Genomic DNA, 23,912 nt, shown 5'->3' on the forward strand with positions numbered 1-23,912 from the left:
ATATATATATATATATATATATATATATATATATACCTAAAAACAAAGACGATGTGACTTACCAAATGAAAGTGCTGGCAGGTCGACAGACACACAAACGAACACAAACATACACACAAAATTCAAGCTTTCGCAACAAACTGTTGCCTCATCAGGAAAGAGGGAAGGAGAGGGAAAGACGAAAGGATGTGGGTTTTGGGGAGAGGGTAAGGAGTCATTCCAGTCCCGGGAGCGGAAAGACTTACCTTAAGGGGAAAAAAGGACGGGTATACACTCGCACACACACACATATCCATCCACACATATACAGACACAAGCAGACATATTTAAAGACAAAGAGTTTGGGCAGAGATGTCAGTCGAGGCAGAAGTGCAGAGGCAAAGATGTTGATGAATGACAGGTGAGGTATGAGTGGAGGAAATTTGAAATTAGCGGAGATTGATGCCTGGTGGATAACGGGAAGAGAGGATATATTGAAGAGCATGTTCCCATCTCCGGAGTTCGGATAGGTTGGTGTTAGTAGGAAGTATCCAGATAACCCGGACGGTGTAACACTGCGCCAAGATGTGCTGGTCGTGCACCAAGGCATGTTTAGCCACAGGGTGATCCTCATTACCAACAAACACTGTCTGCCTGTGTCCATTCATGCGAATGGACAGTTTGTTGCTGGTCATTCCCACATAGAATGCATCACAGTGTAGGCAGGTCAGTTGGTAGATCACGTGGGTGCTTTCACACGTGGCTCTGCCTTTGATTGTGTACACCTTCCGGGTTACAGGACTGGAGTAGGTGGTGGTGGGAGGGTGCATGGGACAGGTTTTACACCGGGGGCGGTTACAAGGGTAGGAGCCAGAGGGTAGGGAAGGTGGTTTGGGGATTTCATAGGGATGAACTAAGAGGTTACGAAGGTTAGGTGGACGGCGGAAAGACACTCTTGGTGGAGTGGGGAGGATTTCATGAAGGATGGATCTCATTTCAGGGCAGGATTTGAGGAAGTCGTATCCCTGCTGGAGAGCCACATTCAGGATCTGATCCAGTCCCGGAAAGTATCCTGTCACAAGTGGGGCACTTTTGTGGTTCTTCTGTGAGAGGTTCTGGGTTTGAGAGGATGAGGAAGTGGCTCTGGTTATTTGCTTCTGTACCAGGTCGGGAGGGTAGTTGCGGGATGCGAAAGCTGTTGTCAGGTTGTTGGTGTAATGCTGCAGGGATTCCGGACTGGAGCAGATTCGTTTGCCACGAAGACCTAGGCTGTAGGGAAGGGACCGTTTGATGTGGAATGGGTGGCAGCTGTCGTAATGGAGGTACTGTTGCTTGTTGGTGGGTTTGATGTGGACGGACGTGTGAAGCTGGCCATTGGACAGGTGAAGGTCAACATCAAGGAAAGTGGCATGGGATTTGGAGTAGGACCAGGTGAATCTGATGGAACCAAAGGAGTTGAGGTTGGAGAGGAAATTCTGGAGTTCTTCTTCACTGTGAGTCCAGATCATGAAGATGTCATCAATAAATCTGTACCAAACTTTGGGTTGGCAGGCCTGGGTAACCAAGAAGGCTTCCTCTAAGCGACCCATGAATAGGTTGGCGTACGAGGGGGCCATCCTGGTACCCATGGCTGTTCCCTTTAATTGTTGGTATGTCTGGTTTTCAAAAGTGAAGAAGTTGTGGGTCAGGATGAAGCTGGCTAAGGTAATGAGGAAAGATGTTTTAGGTAGGGTGGCAGGTGATCGGCGTGAAAGGAAGTGCTCCATCGCAGCGAGGCCCTGGACGTGCGGGATATTTGTGTATAAGGAAGTGGCATCAATGGTTACAAGGATGGTTTCTGGGGGTAACGGATTGGGTAAGGATTCCAGGCGTTCGAGAAAGTGGTTGGTGTCTTTGATGAAGGATGGGAGACTGCATGTAATGGGTTGAAGGTGTTGATCTACGTCGGCAGAGATACGTTCTGTGGGGGCTTGGTAACCAGCTACAATGGGGCGGCCGGGATGATTGGGTTTGTGAATTTTAGGAAGAAGGTAGAAGGTAGGGGTGCGGGGTGTCGGTGGGGTCAGGAGGTTGATGGAGTCAGGTGAAAGGTTTTGTAGGGGGCCTAAGGTTCTGAGGATTCTTTGAAGCTCTGCCTGGACATCAGGAATGGGATTACCTTGGCAAACTTTGTATGTGGTGTTGTCTGAAAGCTGACGCAGTCCCTCAGCCACATACTCCCGACGATCAAGTACCACGGTCGTGGAACCCTTGTCCGCCGGAAGAATGACGATGGACCGGTCAGCCTTCAGATCACGGATAGCCTGGGCTTCAGCAGTGGTGATGTTGGGAGTAGGATTAAGGTTTTTTAAGAAGGATTGAGAGGCAAGGCTGGAAGTCAGAAATTCCTGGAAGGTTTGGAGAGGGTGATTTTGAGGAAGAGGAGGTGGGTCCCGCTGTGACGGAGGACGGAACTGTTCCAGGCAGGGTTCAATTTGGATAGTGTCTTGGGGAGTTGGATCATTAGGGGTAGGATTAGGATCATTTTTCTTCGTGGCAAAGTGATACTTCCAGCAGAGAGTACGAGTGTAGGACAGTAAATCTTTGACGAGGGCTGTTTGGTTGAATCTGGGAGTGGGGCTGAAGGTGAGGCCTTTGGATAGGACAGAGGTTTCGGATTGGGAGAGAGGTTTGGAGGAAAGGTTAACTACTGAATTAGGGTGTTGTGGTGCCAGATTGTGTTGATCGGAATTTTGAGGTTTTGGAGGGAGTGGAGCTGGAAGTGGGAGATTGAGTAGATGGGAGAGACTGGGTTTGTGTGCAATGAGGGGTGGTTGAGGTTTGCTGGAAAGGTTGTGAAGGGTGAGTGAGTTGCCTTTCCGGAGGTGGGAAACCAGGAGATTGGATAGTTTTTTGAGGTGAAGGGTGGCATGCTGTTCTAATTGGCGGTTGGCCTGTAGGAGGATGCTCTGAATAGCCGGTGTGGATGTGGGAGAGGAAAGATTGAGGACTTTGTATGTGGTGTTGTCTGAAAGCTGACGCAGTCCCTCAGCCACATACTCAGATTACGCTCACATATTTTATTTCCTCAGGCTTGTCTGAAATTTGACATAACCCCCAAAGGCCTCACACTTAAAGTTCCCATCTCTGGCTGCAACCCTTCTTTCCATCAGTCCCTATACCAGTTCCAAACTGAACAATCCATTGCCCTCACCCACCTAATACTTCACCTACACATCAACTCAGCCAATGAACACACCCGTCAACTCCTATCCTAATAAAAGTCCTCAATCTTTCCTCTCCCACATCCACACCGGCTATTCAGAGCATCCTCCTACAGGCCAACCGCCAATTAGAACAGCATGCCACCCTTCACCTCAAAAAACTATCCAATCTCCTGGTTTCCCACCTCCGGAAAGGCAACTCACTCACCCTTCACAACCTTTCCAGCAAACCTCAACCACCTCTCATTGCACACAAACCCAGTCTCTCCCATCTACTCAATCTCCCACTTCCAGCTCCACTCCCTCCAAAACCTCAAAATTCCGATCAACACAATCTGGCACCACAACACCCTAATTCAGTAGTTAACCTTTCCTCCAAACCTCTCTCCCAATCCGAAACCTCTGTCCTATCCAAAGGCCTCACCTTCAGCCCCACTCCCAGATTCAACCAAACAGCCCTCGTCAAAGATTTACTGTCCTACACTCGTACTCTCTGCTGGAAGTATCACTTTGCCACGAAGAAAAATGATCCTAATCCTACCCCTAATGATCCAACTCCCCAAGACACTATCCAAATTGAACCCTGCCTGGAACAGTTCCATCCTCCGTCACAGCGGGACCCACCTCCTCTTCCTCAAAATCACCCTCTCCAAACCTTCCAGGAATTTCTGACTTCCAGCCTTGCCTCTCAATCCTTCTTAAAAAACCTTAATCCTACTCCCAACATCACCACTGCTGAAGCCCAGGCTATCCGTGATCTGAAGGCTGACCGGTCCATCGTCATTCTTCCGGCGGACAAGGGTTCCACGACCGTGGTACTTGATCGTCGGGAGTATGTGGCTGAGGGACTGCGTCAGCTTTCAGACAACACCACATACAAAGTTTGCCAAGGTAATCCCATTCCTGATGTCCAGGCAGAGCTTCAAAGAATCCTCAGAACCTTAGGCCCCCTACAAAACCTTTCACCTGACTCCATCAACCTCCTGACCCCACCGACACCCCGCACCCCTACCTTCTACCTTCTTCCTAAAATTCACAAACCCAATCATCCCGGCCGCCCCATTGTAGCTGGTTACCAAGCCCCCACAGAACGTATCTCTGCCTACGTAGATCAACACCTTCAACCCATTACATGCAGTCTCCCATCCTTCATCAAAGACACCAACCACTTTCTCGAACGCCTGGAATCCTTACCCAATCCGTTACCCCCAGAAACCATCCTTGTAACCATTGATGCCACTTCCTTATACACAAATATCCCGCACGTCCAGGGCCTCGCTGCGATGGAGCACTTCCTTTCACGCCGATCACCTGCCACCCTACCTAAAACATCTTTCCTCATTACCTTAGCCAGCTTCATCCTGACCCACAACTTCTTCACTTTTGAAAACCAGACATACCAACAATTAAAGGGAACAGCCATGGGTACCAGGATGGCCCCCTCGTACGCCAACCTATTCATGGGTCGCTTAGAGGAAGCCTTCTTGGTTACCCAGGCCTGCCAACCCAAAGTTTGGTACAGATTTATTGATGACATCTTCATGATCTGGACTCACAGTGAAGAAGAACTCCAGAATTTCCTCTCCAACCTCAACTCCTTTGGTTCCATCAGATTCACCTGGTCCTACTCCAAATCCCATGCCACTTTCCTTGATGTTGACCTTCACCTGTCCAATGGCCAGCTTCACACGTCCGTCCACATCAAACCCACCAACAAGCAACAGTACCTCCATTACGACAGCTGCCACCCATTCCACATCAAACGGTCCCTTCCCTACAGCCTAGGTCTTCGTGGCAAACGAATCTGCTCCAGTCCGGAATCCCTGCAGCATTACACCAACAACCTGACAACAGCTTTCGCATCCCGCAACTACCCTCCCGACCTGGTACAGAAGCAAATAACCAGAGCCACTTCCTCATCCTCTCAAACCCAGAACCTCTCACAGAAGAACCACAAAAGTGCCCCACTTGTGACAGGATACTTTCCGGGACTGGATCAGATCCTGAATGTGGCTCTCCAGCAGGGATACGACTTCCTCAAATCCTGCCCTGAAATGAGATCCATCCTTCATGAAATCCTCCCCACTCCACCAAGAGTGTCTTTCCGCCGTCCACCTAACCTTCGTAACCTCTTAGTTCATCCCTATGAAATCCCCAAACCACCTTCCCTACCCTCTGGCTCCTACCCTTGTAACCGCCCCCGGTGTAAAACCTGTCCCATGCACCCTCCCACCACCACCTACTCCAGTCCTGTAACCCGGAAGGTGTACACAATCAAAGGCAGAGCCACGTGTGAAAGCACCCACATGATCTACCAACTGACCTGCCTACACTGTGATGCATTCTATGTGGGAATGACCAGCAACAAACTGTCCATTCGCATGAATGGACACAGGCAGACAGTGTTTGTTGGTAATGAGGATCACCCTGTGGCTAAACATGCCTTGGTGCACGACCAGCACATCTTGGCGCAGTGTTACACCGTCCGGGTTATCTGGATACTTCCTACTAACACCAACCTATCCGAACTCCGGAGATGGGAACTTGCTCTTCAATATATCCTCTCTTCCCGTTATCCACCAGGCCTCAATCTCCGCTAATTTCAAATTTCCTCCACTCATACCTCACCTGTCATTCATCAACATCTTTGCCTCTGCACTTCTGCCTCGACTGACATCTCTGCCCAAACTCTTTGTCTTTAAATATGTCTGCTTGTGTCTGTATATGTGTGGATGGATATGTGTGTGTGTGCGAGTGTATACCCGTCCTTTTTTCCCCTTAAGGTAAGTCTTTCCGCTCCCGGGACTGGAATGACTCCTTACCCTCTCCCCAAAACCCACATCCTTTCGTCTTTCCCTCTCCTTCCCTCTTTCCTGATGAGGCAACAGTTTGTTGCGAAAGCTTGAATTTTGTGTGTATGTTTGTGTTCGTTTGTGTGTCTGTCGACCTGCCAGCACTTTCATTTGGTAAGTCACATCGTCTTTGTTTTTAGGTATATTTTTCCTTCGTGGAATGTTTCCTTCTATTATATATATATATATATATATATATATATATATATATATATATATATATATATATATATATATATATATATATAAAACAGGCAGACCTGTGTCTGTATATGTATATGTACGGATGGATATGTGTGTGTGTGTGCGAGTGTACACCTGTTCCTTTTTCCCCCTATGGAAAGTCTTTCCACTCCTGGGATTGGATTGACTCCTTACCCTCTCCCTTAAGACCCACATCCTTTCGTCTTTCCCTCTCCTTCCCTCTTTCCTGATGAAGCAACCTTGGGTTGCGAAAGCTTGAATTTTGTATGAGTGTTTGTGTGTTTTTTATTGTCTCTATCAACATACCAATGCTTTCGTTTGGTAAGTTACAGCATCTTTACACCTATGTCTATTCTGCAAATCACTGTGAAGTTTGTGGCAGGCACTGTACTACATGTTAGAGTTTCTTCTTGTTCTATTTGTATACTGAGCATGGGAAGAACAACAGTTTAACTACCTCTGTGTGCACTGTAATTAGTATAATATTTTTTTTCAAAGTCGCTACTGGAGTGATATGTAGAGGACTCTAGCACATTACTAGATTCCTGACATAATACACATTCGTGAAACATTGTAAGTAGAGCTCCAGGGGATCGTTGACATCCATTTTCAAGACTCTTCCCCCTCATGTTTTTTAGCTCTTCTGTAACACTGTTCTGTGAATCAGACACCAGACATTAAACCTGAGCTTTCTGGGGGTCACAGCTTGTGATGTCATGCTAGTTAGTACCTAATGCTACCAGCAGATGTCACATTCAGAGTGTCATTTTCTTCAAGACTTGCGAAAATGACTAGTGAATTTGAGTTAGTTTCAGATTTGTTATGCTTTCTATAAGTGTTTTCACTCTGATCAGACTGTAGGTTGTATAGATTTTATGACTGAGAGTGTAAATATGAGGTTTCCTCTAACAACAGAACCTCATGGAGCAGCCCCATTCAATTTTCTTTACATTTTTAGGATTTGGAAGTCTATGGCCAAACATCAATTCCTTAAAACAGTGTGACACAATTTTAGGAAAGAAAAAATTGAAAATCTTCCCACTAAAAATTATTTCTGGGCACTGTTCATTGCAAAACACTTGGTGCGTGTTACATAGGTGCTAGTCGGTGAATGCATAACATTGAAGTCTGGTAACAGGAGAATCTGCTGTCTGTGTCTGCTTTATTGTAATTTTCTTACTTTTATTTAAATTGTACATTTTTTTTTGTCCAGTTGAAATTATAATACTCAAATAGCGAATCATAATTTTCTAATGAAACCAACATCATTTTATTCTCAGTAATGAGTCATGAGAAACAAATTAAAATTTGATACAGACAAGTGAAATAACTTATACTCATCAATAGTACTCCAGAAAAAAAATGTACACTCTGCAGTGGAGTATGTGCTGAAATGAAAATGTCCTTGCAGATTAAAACCAGATTAGTCTACCAGGAAGCTTCATCAGTAATACTGGTGCATTTTGTATGCTCGTTTTGCTGTCGATTGAAGAAAGAGGAAATTAGTGGGCTTTAGCAGTAAACAGAGGAGATACAAAATACTCAGAACAGTGCATTTTCAGTTCACAAGTAGATCTTTCTGTAGATACTGTCCAGCCTTTTGAATTTTTAGATACTAGAACTTTCTACATGACTGCTGTGAGGGATGCCCGTCATTATATTTGTTTGCTTTTTCACTTTACTCACTAAGATTCTCAAAGTTTTACATGAATATATTTCTTTGTTTCCATAAACATCATTTGTTCCACCAAGTATTGAAAAGTACTAATTTTCTGATGGACTATATTTCTTTAAAGTTTTGTGCATACAACCTCCAGAATTTATAATGGCTTTATCTCCGATTTGCAGGTAATGTAAAGAGTCAATCACATTTTTATCATGATCCAGAACACCAGGATCATTTCTATATTATTGCTGGCTGTTGGTACTGATAAATTGTGAGTACATAATTTATATTTATATTTTTTATTTATTTATTATTATTATTATTATTTTTCTCTTTCCTGTCTCAGACGTTATGTCTGGTTAAAAATGGAAAGCGACGCAGACCTTGATCAAGCGTGACTTCCTTTTAACTGTACAGTATATGTTACACTGCATTTAGGAACTTTTGGGTAATTGAACATGTATCAATAATTACAGATTTCTGTAGTTGTATATATACGTTTGGATGTAGCTGCATTGCGTTGATGTACTGGTGGATATTGTGTGGTATGACTCCTGTAGTTGATAGTATAATTGGTATGATGTCAACTTTATCCTGATGCCACATGTCTTTGACTTCCTCAGCCAGTTGGATGTATTTTTCAATTTTTTCTCCTGTTTTCTTCTGTATATTTGTTGTATTGGGTATGGATATTTCGATTAGTTGTGTTTATTTCTTCTTTTTATTGGTGAGTATGATGACAGGTTTGTTATGAGGTGTTGTTTTATCTGTTATAATGGTTCTGTTCCAGTATCATTTGTATTCATCATTCTCCAGTACATTTTGTGGTGCATACTTTTATGTGGGAACGTGTTGTTTTATTATTTTATGTTGTATGGAAAGTTGTTGATGTATTATTTTTGCAACATTGTCATGTCTTCTGGGGTATTCTGTATTTGCTAGTATTGTACATCCGCTTGTGATGTGATCTACTGTTTCTATTTGTTGTTTTCAAAGTCTGCATTTATCTGTTGTGGTATTGGGATCTTTAATAATATGCTTGCTATAATATCTGGTGTTTATTGTTTGATCCTGTATTGCAATCATGAATCCTTCTGTCTCACTGTATATACTGCCTTTTCTTAGCCATGTGTTGGATGTGTCTTGATCGATGTGTGGCTGTGTTAGATGATACAGGTGCTTGCCATGTAGTGTTTTCTTTTTCCAATTTACTTTCTTTGTATCTGTTGATGTTATGTGATCTAAAGGGTTGTAGAAGTGGTTATGAAATTGCAATGGTGTAGCCGATGTATTTATATGAGTGATTGCTTTGTGTATTTTGCTAGTTTCTGCTCGTTCTATAAAGAATTTTCTTAAATTGTCTACCTGTCCATAATGTAGGTTTTTTATGTCGATAAATCCCTTTCCTCCTTCCTTTCTGCTTAAGGTGAATCTTTCCATTGCTGAATGTATGTGATGTATTCTATATTTGTGGCATTGTGATCGTGTAAGTGTATTGAGAGCTTCTAGGTCTGTGTTACTCCATTTCACTACTCCAAATGAGTAGGTCAATATTGGTATAGCATAGGTATTTATAGCTTTTGTCTTGTTTCTTGCTGTCAATTCTGTTTTCAGTATTTTTGTTAGTCTTTGTCTGTATGTTTCTTTTAGTTCTTCTTTAATATTTGTATTATCTAATCCTATGTTTTGTCTGTATCCTAGATATTTATAGGCATCTGTTTTCTCCATCGCTTCTATGCAGTCGCTGTGGTTATCCAATATGTAATCTTCTTGTTTGGTGTGTTTTCCCTTGACTATGCTATTTTTCTTACATTTGTCTGTTCCGAAAAGCCATATTTATATCATTGCTGAATATTTCTGTTATCTTTAGTAATTGGTTGAGTTGCTGATTTGTTGCTGCCAGTAGTTTTAGATCATCCATGTATAGCAGATGTGTGATTTTGTGTTGGTATGTTCCAGTAATATTGTATCCATAATTTGTATTATTTAGCATGTTGGATAGTGGGTTCAGAGCAAGGCAGAACTAGAAAGGACTTAATGAGTCTCCTTGGTATATTCCACTCTTAATCTGTATTGGTTGTGATGTGATATTATTTGAATTTGTTTGGATATTAAGCGTGGTTTTCCAATTTTTCATTACTATGTTTAGGAATTGTATCAATTTAGGATCTAATTTGTATATTTACAATATTTGTAGTAACCATAAGTGGGATACACTATCAAAATCTTTTCGGTAATCAATATATGCATAGTGTAGCGACCTTTGTTTAGTTTTAACTTGATATGTCACCTCTGCATCTATTATCAGTTGCTCTTTACATCCTCGTGCTCCTTTGCAACAGCCTTTTTGTTCTTCATTTATAATTTTGTTCTGTGTTGTATGTGTCATTAATTTCTGTGTAAAGTTAATATTTTGTATATTGTTGGTAGGCATGTTATGGGGCGATATTTTGCTGGGTTTGCTGTGTCTGCTTGATCTTTAGGTTTCAGATAAGTTATTCCATGTGTAAGTGTATCAGGGAATGTGTATGGGTCTGCAATGTAGCTGTTAAATAATTTAGTTATATGTGAATGTGTTGAGGTGAACTTCTTTAGCCAGAAATTTGCTATTTTATCTTTTCCAGGGGCTTTCCAATTGTGCATAGAATTAATTGCTCGGGTGACTTCATGTTGCAAAATTATCACTTCGGGCATTTGTGGTATCATCTTGTGTGTGTCTGTTTCCGCTTGTATCCACCGTGCATGCCTGTTATGTTGTACCGGGTTTGACCATATGTTGCTCCAGAAGTGTTCCATGTCTGTTATGTTTGGTGGGTTGTCTATTTTAATGTGTGTGTTATCTATTGTCTGATAAAATTTATTTTGGTTTGTGTTGAATGTTTGGTTTTGTTTCCTTATATTTTCACTTCTTTTGTATCTTCTAAGTTGTTTGGCCAATGCTTGTAATTTCTGTTTCTTTTCATCTAATTGCTCTATTGCTTCTTGTTGTGGGATTTTACCTAACCTTTTTCGTTTTTTGTCTGATATTTCATTTCTTATAAATTGTGTTAGCTGTCCGATGCCTTTTCTCAGTTTTTCTATTCTGATCTGTAGCCTGTGTTGCCATGCTGGTTTTGTGGGTTTCTTCTGTGTGTTGGTTTCTTCTGATCTCTGCCTAGTGTGTATATTTAGTGTAGTGAGTGCTCCTATATAAACCAGTAGTTGTAACTCTTCCATAGTTGTATTTTCATTTATTTTGTTGTGTATGATTGTGTTGATAGTTGTTATTGTTGTTTTGACTTGTGGGTTATTTGGTGGTCTATACAAGAATGGTCTAATGTCTGTATTTGTGTCTTTGTATTCTATATATGTCAGCTGAAATTTTTCTTCTATATCTAACACGTGTGTCACTTCATGTTCTATTTGTGCTGTCTTAAGATTTCGTGTTCCTCTGATTGTTTAATTGATGCATGTTGTTCTTTGTTTGTTTGCTCTGGGATGTTTGAGTCCAATACTGTACTTTCTTCTTCTTCTTCTGATTGCACATTATTTTGTTCCAGTATTTGTTGTACTTGTTGTTTGATGTTTGTCTAATTCTGACAGGGGTCTCCTGTTATTTTTGATTATTACACGAATGTGATCAGCTAGTCGTTGTTCTGTTAAAAATTTTAATTCTGGGTATCTGGTAATAAATTTTGTGTATACTTGTGATCTGTATCCAGTTGTGTTGGTTCCTAAGTTTGCTGCTTGGTAATAACAGAACATGAGTTGTCGGTTAACTTCATCTGACCATCTCATCCTCTGTCTTTGTTTTCCTTCTAGTGTGGTTGCAGGAAGCATATCCTTCAAAACACCTCTATTTGGATTTAAATCATTTTCCGTGTGGCTAGCAATGTCATTACCATTGTGGATGGGCATAGGGTTCAAGCGTCGTCCCCGACCATGACAGCGCTTGTCCAAGGCTTCATTAGTTCTGTCCTGAACCAACTAATCACACTAAAAGGGAGGTTAGCCCTATTAGTAGTTTGTTCTTTTCGTCGCCTTTTATGGTTCAAATGGCTCTGAGCACTATGGGACTCAACATCTTAGGTCATAAGTCCCCTAGAACTTAGAACTACTTAAACCTAACTAACCTAAGGACATCACACACACCCATGCCCGAGGCAGGATTCGAACCTGCGACCGTAGCAGTCCCGCGGTTACAGACTGCAGCGCCAGAACCGCTAGACCACCGCAGCCGGCTCGCCTTTTATGACTGGCAGAACACACCGAAGGCCTATTCTTTTCCCGGTTTATTATTATAATTATAATAATAATTATTATTATTTGCAGTTAGTACCGGTAGCACTGTTTACTGTAAATAAGTGTCCAATTGAAGATAAGTCACTGAAAAAATTGCCTTGACAATACATTAGACTATAGAATTTGTAGGCTCATGACACACCACATATACAGATTTACTGTCTAAATTAAGGCATCAATATTTATTGTGGAGTTTTGTCTTATCTAGTGTAGTGCGTGTTTCATGTTTAACTTATTGCACCTAACTTGACACCTAAATTTGTGGTAGGTTCATGTTATTTTGCCAATGGCCTCACCACAGTGGTAACACCAGTTCCCGTCAGATCACCGCAGTTAAGCACTGTCAGGCTTGGCTAGCACTTGGATGAGAGACCGTCCACTGTGCCAAGTAATGCTGGAAAGTGGGGTGCATTCAGCCCTTGTGAGGCAAACTGAGGAGCTACTTGATTGAGAAGTAGGAGCTCCAGTCACGAAAACTGACAATGGCAGGGAGAGCAGTGTGTTGACCACACGCCCCTCCACATCCACATCCAGTGATGCGTAAAGGCTGAGGATGACAAGGCGGTTGGTCAGTACCATTAAGGTCTTTCAAGGCTTCAAAGCAGAAATATGAAGCTGTATAAATAGCATTTACATTCACTTTATTGAACTCCATATACTGTTACTGTGAACATAACTAAAGAGCTGTATTGGTCCAGTAAACATACTATAATGCAACAGCCTCCCCCAAGATCATTATGAACTGTCTGATACCACATTTTTTTTATGTGTATCCATATATTTATCATACGATTCAGTGCTTCCTAGGGCCTTTTATGAGTATTTTCATAGGTATCATTCAGTTCAGTTTCCCCAAAAACATATTATTCTTCACAAATACATATAGAATATTCTGGAATGATGTACATACTTGCGATTGTTAATAGAGTGTTTCCATTAACAAAAATATGTACATATGCCAAATTAAATGTCAGATTGTGAAATTGAAATAATAAATGTTTAGCAACAAATATTAAGAGGCTGTTGAAATGCTAACATAAATAACTAATGCCTCTAATTACCATAATTGCAATTTGTAACTTTGCTAACACAAAAACCTCATTACAATTCAAATGAAAATAACATTCATTATCTAGTGATGTAATTTCATTTGTTATTCACTTTTATGAAATTCATTGTAATTAATGATGCTTGTAAATCATGCAGATATTTTCCTCTTGTTAGTTACACCACCCAAATTTACAAAATTTCCAGTATCTGAGAGAACAAGTGTTTATTTAATTTATTAAATCTGGCATGATGTGTATACTTAAAAAAAATGTTAGCAATAAAATCCATACAGTCACTTATTACAAAATTAAAGTAAAATCAAAATAATTGTGGAAATCAGATTTTGAATTAATTTTCACACATAAAACCAAAGATGATCATAAAAATAATATGTTATTTTACATTATATGTTAAAACCTGTACAAATCAACAGCAGTTAGTTTAGATGAATCTATTTTTAATTGTAAGTTACATTTTGCAATACATTAACAATGTTAATGATTGTTAAAAATTGTATTTAAAGTGACACAGGGAGGCTGCATGGGAGCCAGTCAGTCAGTCAGTGTTTTGTTTACTTCAGGAGATAGTGCAGTTCAGTTGTCAGTTCTGTCAATCAACTGATGTCAATAAATAATTTGTGAAGCTCGAAACTTTCGTTATGTTCTCATTATTTGTAGCATCCACAACATCGATGAACCACAGGCCAATGCAAGTTAAGTAGTAACATTCAAAAAGATCATTGCAATACAATACTTCAAAATTTGTTTACACAATTTTATCTTATTTTTTTGCCTCAGTGCCAAAGGTATAACAATGAAATCCTGCACTTGGCTACAGTCCCATTTGTATCTATAGTTTTGCAGAAACATGGCTGTTATAGTGGTGTTGACCACTCTTTCAGTGTATATAGGCTCTCTGAGAATGACTCACTGAGAGTGACATCTACTGGCAGCATTAGGTATTTAGCAGCCTGACATCATGAACTGTGACTCTCAGAAAGCTTGGGATTTACTGTTGAGTTGTCAAATAAACCTGTTGTCATTTGTGTTGACATTCTTCGTATCCAATCAATATTTCTGTTAGTCTTATTTAGTATGGGTCTGAAACACTTGATCAAAATTAGGTGGGGGGGGGGGGCTATGGGGGCTATAAACCCCCCCCCCCCCCCCAATAGAGTATCATATTACACTGGATAAAATGACTTCAGAAATCAGTGAATATATTACTTCAACAGATTCAGTCACTTTTTTATAATTATGTAACAATATAGGTTGCAATGTATGTCAAACACATTTTAACAAAAGAATAAGAGCAGCAAATTGCATAGTATCTAAACCAATAAATATCATTTAAAGTAAAATGGGTGTCTTATTATTTATTAGTATACACTGGATGTATATTAATGTACTTATAACACTTACAATAATCAAGAAAGCTAAATATGCTGGGTATGCCTACCAACACTTAAATTGCTGAGGCAAGACAAAAACTTTGAAATCACCGGACATCTGGGTCAAATCATATTATTTTCCCTGGCACACACATTCTGTAGACACGTTTTTACCCTGAACTCCAAAACAATTGCCAAAAACTACTTTACGCAACACCAAATTTTACCAATTTGTTGGTAGAGGACCCCAACTCTCCTTTTGTTAAGCAATATTTCATTCCCTCAACCCCCCCCCTCCCCCACCATTAGCCCACCACATTACCTTGACCAACTTCTAGAATCACCCCTGACTGTACCATGACAACGCGAAATCCCATACAGCCCTTATGACATAGAGAAAATCAGGAAAATGGGTTGGAAGATTGTTGCTTATCCTCTCTACAGTCCTGACTTGGCTCCATCTGATTTTTACCTTTTTGGCCGTCTGAAGGTCCACCTGTGTGGTAAAACATTTGATAATGAGAAAGACTGTATTTCCTGTGTCAATTGATGGTGTAAAAATCAATCACCAGAATTTTACCAAAGTGCTTTTAGATCATGGAAATAACATTGGGCCAGATGCATCACAGCTGATGGAGGCTACATTGAGTAAGCTCCAAGTATGTTCACAAAAGATTTTACTCTCCTCAAAAAAAAAAAAAAAAAAAAAAATAGAGATGACTGTGCAAAACTTCTTGAATACCCTTTGTACAACACGAATAGCAAGTGTCTAAACACACTTCCCTGGGGAACACCTGAAGTTACTTCTACATCTGATGACGACTCTTCATCCAAGATAATGCTGCATTCTTCCTATCAAAAAATCCTCAATCCAGTTGCACATTTCAGGTGATGTCCCATGTGACTGTACTTTTGACAGTAAGGATAGATGTGGTATTGAGTCAAATGCTTTTTGGAAATCAAGAAATACTACATCCACCTGACTACCTTGATCCAAAGCTTTCAGTATGTTGCGAGAAAAGAATGAGTTGGGTTTCACATTGTAGATGTTTTTGGAATCCAAACTGGTTGGCATGGAGGAGATCATTCTGTTTGAGATACCTCATTGCTGGAGCTTAGAATATGTTCTAAGATCCCACACTAATTTGATGTCAAAGATGTTAGATGGCAACTTTATGTATTGCTTTTACTAGCCTTCTTGTAAATGAGTGTGACCTGTGCTTTCATCCGACTACTGCATACAGTTTTCAGCTCAAAGGATCTGTAATAGATCATATTTAGAAAAGGGCCTGACTCAACCACAAGTCAGTATCGAATCTGATAGGGATTCCTTCGGGCCCTGGAGCATTCTTCAGTTTTAAGGTTTTCAGCTGATTCTCAACCCCATTGATGCTAACACTTATTTCACTCATGTCTCCGGTGGTACAAGGATTAAATTGGGACTGTTCTCCTGGGTTTTCATTTGTAAAGGAAAAGTTAAAAAAGGCAGCATTTCAGCTTTTGCTTTGCCACTCTCAGTTTCAGTTCATGTCTCATTTGCGACTAACTGGACACTAACTTCAGTACCACTATCTGCCTTTAGATAAAACCAGAATTTCTTTGGGTTTTGTGGAAGATCATTTGACAATATTCTGCTATGGTAGTCACTGAAGGCATCATGTGTTGCTCTCTTGACAGCTAAACACATTTCATTCAAAATCTCTCCATGTCTAGCCCTATACTTGGTTTTACACCTATTATGCTGTAGCCTCTGTTTCCTTAGAAGTTTCTTTACAGTGACTGTACATCATGGAGGGTTCCTCCCATTATGAATAGTTCTACTGGGTACATATTTATCCATTGCATGGTCAACTATTCTTTGAACTTGAGCCTCAGTTTCTCTACATGGTCCTGTTCTGTGCAAAATATTTCAAGTTCCTCATTGAGATATGACATTACTGCATTTTTATCTAGTTCACTGAAGATATATATCATTCTTCTTCTTTTAGTTGTCCTGTGTGCTTTGATAATCATTGTTGCCACAACCACCTTATTGTCACTATGTGGACATCCTAAATAAATCAGGTCTGTTTGTTGCCATTATATCTAATATATTTCCATCATGAGTTGCGACTTAAGCCATCTGTTCTAGGTAGTTTTCAGAGAAGACAATTAGTAGTGTTACATAGGATGTCTTGTCATGCCCACCACTAAGAAAACTGTGATTTTCCCAGTTGATTGTTAGATGAATTAAGTCTCCACAAATGATTACAGTGTGGTTGGAGAACTTATATATAAGTAAACTGAGATTTTCCTAAAGTTTTTGGTTATATCAGAAGGTGAGTTGTATGGGGGATAGAAGGATCAATTAACATTTTATTACCACCCCCAATACTGAGTCTTGCCCCAACAATCTCATATGAAGCTTCAATTTCTATTTTGATGGATTTGAGTTTCTTGTCCACTGCAACAAATACACCACCTCCATTACCCATTAGCTATCCTTTCGATAAATGCTTAAAATTTTCCCCAAAAGTCCTACTGCTTTCAGTTTCAGGTTTCAACAAACTTTCTGTACCTTGTATTATATGAGCTTCACTGCTACTAGTATTTAATACTCTCACCTGGAGGGGGAGGGGGGGGGGGGAGGGGTGGCACTCTTTTGGACCTTACACTTATACTTATGTGTCTCCTTGTGTACACACCACACAGCATGCCTGACCCATTGACCTATATGAATCACCTCCATAAAGAATATTTTAGTGTTCTGCATTGAAGATAATGTGCAATTTTAACAAACCCAGAAGGTAACACAGTGAAAATTGGATCTTGCATTTATACCTGCATTTTCTTCATCTTTTGTCTTGGCTTCTAAAAGAGTAGACTCCTCTAAAGTAACTAAAATTGTACAAATGATGCTAATGATTTTGGCAGTGCTTGTGGTGAAAGCACAATTTATCCTTGCCAATTTATCAACAGACAGAATATTATATGAAGGATGTTTCCATATTGATTCATTACAAGAAAGAAACAGTCATGAACTGTAACATTGACTCAGATAAGAAAGAGTTGCTGTTTGGTGGAGATATGTGTAAAACTGAAGCAGTTATAATGAACTGTGAAATCGAAACTTTTAACAGTGTGTGTTTAAAGTTAATTTACTTTTAAAATTTTACATCAATTTTATATTCGTGTGTATTTTATTTTTGTATTACTGGTAATTTTTCTCAGCAGATTTCTAAACAGCTAAGCTAAAATGATGATTTAATAGTTGGGCATTTTCTAAAGTAATAGGTAACTACAACAGATTACTAACCTTCACTTAAGCAATTTCTCACAAATTAAAACAATTGATATTGTAACAGTTTATCAAAAGGTTAGTTGCTGCTCACCGTATACTGGAGATGCTGAGTAGCAGATGGGCACAACAAAAAGAATGTCAGAACACAAACTTTAAGCCAACAAGGTCTTCATCATAGGTAGAATGTACACAAACACACACACACACACACACACACACACACACACACACACACACACACACACACACACAAACATAAACTTGTGCAAATGCAATTCACACACACGTGACTGCAGTCTCTAGTTTCTGAGGCCGTATTGCAAGCAGCTGCACATGATGGGAGATGCAGCTGGGTGGTGGGGGTAAGGTGGAGGCTGGGGCAAAGCGGGCAAGGGATAGTAGGATGGGGTGGGAGATGGTAAAGTGCTGATTGAGGGAGCATATAGGAAAAGGTGAAGAGGAGGTAGGGCAGCTAGGTGCAGTTGGGAGTTTAGACAGGGGTCAAGGTGGAGGGGGGTCAGTGGAAAAGGAGAGAGATAAAAGAGTGTGGCTGTGTTGTTGGAATAGAGGACTGTGTAGTACTTGAATGGGAACAGGGAAGGGGATAGAGGGTAAGGACAAAGCCCAATGAAATTTGAGGCCAGGAGGATTAAGAGAATGTAGGATATATTGCAGGGAGAGTTTCCACCTACTCAGTTCAGAATTCACACCAACACCACCTTTTCTGAATTGCGCACATGGGAACTCTCCCTGCAATATATCCTGTTTCCATAACCCTCCTGGCCTCAACCTTTGTTAGTCTTTGTCCTTACCCTCTAGCCCCTTCCCTGTTCCCATTCCAGCACTACACAGCCCTCTATTCCACCAATGCACCCACAATCTTTTTACCACTCTCCTTTCCCACTAACCCCCCCCCCCCCCCCCCTGCCTCTGTCTAGCCACCCAACTGCACCTAGCAGCCCTACCCTCTCTCCACTGTGTCCCTGTATGCTCCCACAAGCAGCACTTTACCATCCCCCACTTCTACCCTGCCATCTCTCCCCCTCCCTGCCCAAGTCTCCTCCTTACCCCCACCACCCAGTTGTGTCTCCTATCATGCAAAGCTGCTTGCAGTGTGGTCTCAGCAGCCAGAGGCTGTGGTCGTGTTTGTGAGAGTTGTATCTGCGTGAGTGTGTGGCTGTGTATGTTCTACTCTGATGAAGGCCTTGTTGACCAAAAGCTCATTTTGTGATAGTATTTCTGTTGGGCCTATCTGTGACTCAGCATCTCTGCTACATGGTGAGTAGCAGCTATCATTTTCATAATATTGTTACATTCCATCATGACTTTCCATGGTACAGTTGATAATGGGTAGGCACCAGGACCATATGAGGAGTTTTACTGAAGAAAAAATATGTTGACAGTAATAATGTAAAATTAAATTGGCTCACCAGTTGTACTTAAAGCACACATTGTTGTTGAGAGATATGATCCGAAGACCTGGTCTCAGAAGGGTTGTATAATATCCTCCCTTCATAACAGTTGGTACTATATCAGCTGGTAGCCATGTCTGCCACAGATTTGCCATTGTTTCATAAAGCCATTTGGAGGATACGGTATCGTCTGTTACATCATCAGGTGCATATCTGTTTTAAAGAATATGGACAAAAAGAATATGTGCAAATTACATATAATCAGGTATAGGAATTTACTCATTATTAATCAATAATTCAGACATAATGTCTGTTCAGACATAACACAATTTCTTGATTGTAAGAAAGACAGTCTTGATCACATTTATTTAATGTTCATGTTGTAGAAACATTCTCAGCTGAAATGTTGGATTTTGCTGTGAAATACTCACAATACTCCTCTGGCAGAATTGACCAACATGTTCAGGTGTCACAAACCTGAAGATGTCTGTCAGTTGTGCTGATGAAATATTGTGAGGATTTTACAATGACATCTGCTGTCTTGCCTGAGAACCATTTGTACAACTAGCCTGTCACAAAAGCCTCAAGAAATATAACATTAATGGTATTAGCACTTTTGGTTGGCAGACAATTGTCAGACAGATTTAAGGTGACAGCAACAGATGCTTCAAGGTAATACCAAATGTTACACCTCTGCTCAGTTTGTGACTGATACTATTTGGTTGCTGCTGCTTTAAATAGTGGCTGATGATGGGCTATTGACCAGAAGCGCTAACAACATAGCACTTTGACTGTTGTTTACATAATCACTGTTAGACGTTCATATATAGTATCAAACCTGTAGAAATGGAAAAATATGGGAACAGCCACTTGGGTAATAGGAATTCGGAACACAGGATACACATAAAGTAACTTAACTTGCAGGAGAGGGTGTTGTCAGCTTGCAAGAGGTGTAAAATGTATGCATATACATTGCAATACAATATCTGCAGTATGGTCATTCTGTGATAATGTATCACATAGTACTACATCCCCACGTTAGCAATAAAGTTTATTGCAGTTCAATGCTCATGTAAAATATATAATGGATAAACTGGGTTTGCACGATAAGTTACTTTCATTAGCTCATAGATATATTTTGGTTGGTGGCTGCATCAAAACATGAGAGGAGTCATCACTTTTGTAAGACTTGTAGTTGAAATCTTATTGTTAAAGGTAATGTGCATGTTGCTGCTCTCTGTCAATGTGGTAAATACCTGTTCAAGGGATTAGAAGCAAGCTCCAAGCAGGAAGCTCATATGTTCTGACACTGCCATCAGCCAAGAGGTATCTACAAGCTACTGAAAATGACTTATCAGTTGAAACCACCTCAGCCATTAAAGAATTAACAAGAGCATTTGACAGCAATAAACTTAATTGTTATAAGTGATGTGCTCACTGCTGATAAAATGACAAATATGAATATGTTGTCTCCCAAACATTCAGAGTGCTCTCATAGGGTATTAATCTGCCTCGAAATTTTTTTTTTAATTTAGAATAATATAGCTTTTATGTTTCTATTGAATATACTATAAAATTTAGTTCCAATGGAAGTTTTTTTCTTGCCTCAGTGGATTAGAGAAAGTGGCTATACTTTTGAAAATATCTTTACAAAGCTAAATTTAGCAATCTGTCTGATATTGTGGAAAGTGGACTTACTGGTTGACAGGATGTGGTTCATGGTTGCCCAACGCTGAGAAAACAGGGGCATCACCAAATGCCTGTTTTAGTGTTGGGAAAAAAAGCTGGAATGACTCATTATTCCTTTCTATGCTTGTCTGCCACACTCCATGGTCAATGACATCACCAGTAAAGTAAACATAATTGATGTCCTGTGGAATAAAGACCGTTAGAACTTGCACTGTAAAAACTGTCATATATAAATTAATTTCATGAGATATCTTGTTGTTACTATCACATAGGGTTCTTTTATTTTCAAGGCAGTGGGACAGTGGTCGGTTTTATCAGCACATGTAGTTTTTAACAACTTACCATTGTAGTATGTATTCTTTGTCACTGTTTGTTATTTTGATAGAAGAGTGAATTTTACTGTTTAACAAAGGGAGAAAAACTGGCATTTAAATATTACGTCAACTGCAGGATGAATTCAGAGAAGGATGACAACATAATCCCTCACTCTGGCATTAACAGATAAACTGCTGCATCATGCTCTTGTGAATTAGAAACCAAACATTAATTGACCTTTCTGGATTTTCTATACAACTTATCTAATAAAAATATCCACTGATGACACTGAAAATAAATTGCTCCCATAAAATTACAAAGAGGTTTTTTACTAGGTGCTGTCATTATGTTATGAAATTAAAACTGATTTCTGCATGAATTTCTGGGTGCTAATTCTAATATATATCTAGCTGCCTTCTGCCATCTGAAAATAAACATAGATCTCTAGGAATTTTCCAACAGCAGTATGCCGTAGTGTAACAGGAGTGGAAGAAAGTGAAATGAGATTTACACAAGAACTAGCTGCATACACTCTATCTTGTAATATTAGATCCTCATAATGGAGCCACTAGTTCCAAAGTATTAATATTGATTGACCATTATATTTCTCATTGTTCTTGATTCTGTCCCAGTCGCCTAATTTTTGTTCTGGTAGACCACTTTGTTTCTTAACAACCTGGGGTTTCAATTGTTTAAATTTGCTTCATATATTTTATTAGTGTTCTTGGACTTTACTGTGACTGAGTTACCGAACGTAAACAATCTGAACAGAGGTATAACAGCATGTTGACTAGTGTTCTTGGAAGTCATTTGTTGTCATTTCATTGAGGCTTCTACTCTCATAAAATCTCTTTAAGATTTGCCTCACTTCATGCCCTACCTAACATTCCAATATAATTCCTGAGCTTCTTGTTACAATGGGAACCTCCATTTAGTTGACTTAATTGATTTCTGGTTCCAAAAGCTTATTGACGTCTGCTGCCACATGGTATTTAGGAGTATTATTTATGTAGTTTGCTGGTGGTTGTTCACTCTGGTAATTCATAAATGGTAAAAGCTGCACAGTACATTATTGAAATTTGTAAGCCAATCAGTATTCTTTAATTTTATTAGAGCTCGTTTGTTGCCTTTCACAATGGCATATGAATGTCATTGTAAGCAATATTATCCTCACACCATTTCCTGTACAAATAAAACATTGGAAGCATGTCTGTGTTCATTTCAAAAGGAATGTAAATTTGTCTGAGAACTTACGTATTTCTGGGCTGATGTGAGAGATCTCATGATAGCAACAATATGAAATAGAATAAACTGCCTAGTTTGATTCAACCTCATTTGCAATTGTAATCACTATGGACTTAATACACGAGGTGATCTTATAGCTGGTCACATTTCAAATATCTTGTATCTATCACTTCTTTTGATTTATATTGTAATGGGTAATCATAACTTAACAGGAAACATCACATACATTGCAGGTGGATTCAGAAACCAGGAACAAATAATCTGTAGAAAAAGAAACATGTGTCTAACATAAAATATACCAATAATGAAGGCTTTCATTAACTACTGAATAGAAAACGCTACAGTAGAGTTTGTTTCCTTTTCTACTTACGTATACACCTCAGTGAAGTACTGGTGTTTTGATACTTAGTTAACTTAATAATCATTAACTTTTATAGGTAAAATAAGGGTGATGTGTAGTGAACAGAAATATGCAACATAAAACAGTATTGACACTAGCTTTTAAGATCTTCTTTTTCTTGTTCTTTCTCTAGCAAAATTACACACACGTGCGCACGCGAGAGAGAGAGAGAGAGAGAGAGAGAGAGAGAGAGAGAGAAACTCAAACGTGCGCACCCATGGCCACAGCAGGACTGCCATAGGTGTGTGCATTTGGGTGTCTGTATGACTGTATGTGTGAATGTGTGCACTTTCACTAGAGGAAGAGCAAGAGCTCAAAAGATAGTGTGAATCCTGTTTTATTGTGTGTTTCTGTGTGCCACACATCAGTAAGCTATAGGCGAATGGTGACATTTCCTTTATTTTATGTATTATTCTGCTGAAGATTTCCATTGTTGTTATTAATATTTATGTTACCTATTGCTTGGTGTTGTCTGTTTTTATTCAGTGTAAGGGAATTTTGTTTCTATCCCTTCACATTTTCATTCTCAAATTATGAAAAAAAGACAAAATATACTCACAGGATTCTGTGTGACAGCATTTTTAAGTGCAGACACCAGGCTGTGCCAGGGAATATCACAGCCCCTGTAGTCACCCCAGTAACCAGCAATAGATGCTGCATCTGTTGCCTGACCCTGATCACTACGGCAACATACTGGCTCATCACATACTGCCGTGCCACCAGGTAAGTACATTGGATCATGATGAGTATCTGATATATGGAGCACTGTGAAGACTTCACCCTCCTGCAAAATGCATATTGTTTGGATAGGACTGAAAAGTTGCACCACAGTATATTAAGCAATGTTTGTAAATTTAAAACATTATGTCTTGATTTTAAGAAATTAAGATGAATGCAAATGACAAATATGCACATTTAAAGGTAAAACACTACTCTAAATCTAGGT

The 23,912-nt window shown here is 39.9% G+C and overlaps 1 protein-coding gene across 4 annotated transcripts in view; it reads right to left on the reverse strand.

The window, feature by feature from the left end:
• LOC126161620 (sphingomyelin phosphodiesterase-like) overlaps window positions 1–23,912 on the reverse strand; it is a 361,860-nt gene that overhangs the window by 221,832 nt on the left and 116,116 nt on the right. For 2 of the 4 annotated variants that reach the window (XM_049917579.1, XM_049917577.1), the window contains exons 5-7: window positions 23,526–23,750; window positions 21,016–21,188; window positions 19,336–19,530 (exon numbers count right to left, since the gene is read on the reverse strand). The exons of 1 other annotated variant lie outside the window; for it this stretch is intronic. In XM_049917579.1, the coding sequence (XP_049773536.1) occupies window positions 19,336–19,530; window positions 21,016–21,188; window positions 23,526–23,750 (593 nt within the window). The remainder of the gene's footprint in view (window positions 1–19,335; window positions 19,531–21,015; window positions 21,189–23,525; window positions 23,751–23,912) is intronic. One more of the 4 variants, XM_049917581.1, reaches the window with a different exon arrangement.

This window comes from Schistocerca cancellata, chromosome 2 (assembly GCF_023864275.1).
Source record: "Schistocerca cancellata isolate TAMUIC-IGC-003103 chromosome 2, iqSchCanc2.1, whole genome shotgun sequence".
NCBI classification, from domain to species: Eukaryota; Metazoa; Arthropoda; class Insecta; order Orthoptera; family Acrididae; genus Schistocerca; species Schistocerca cancellata.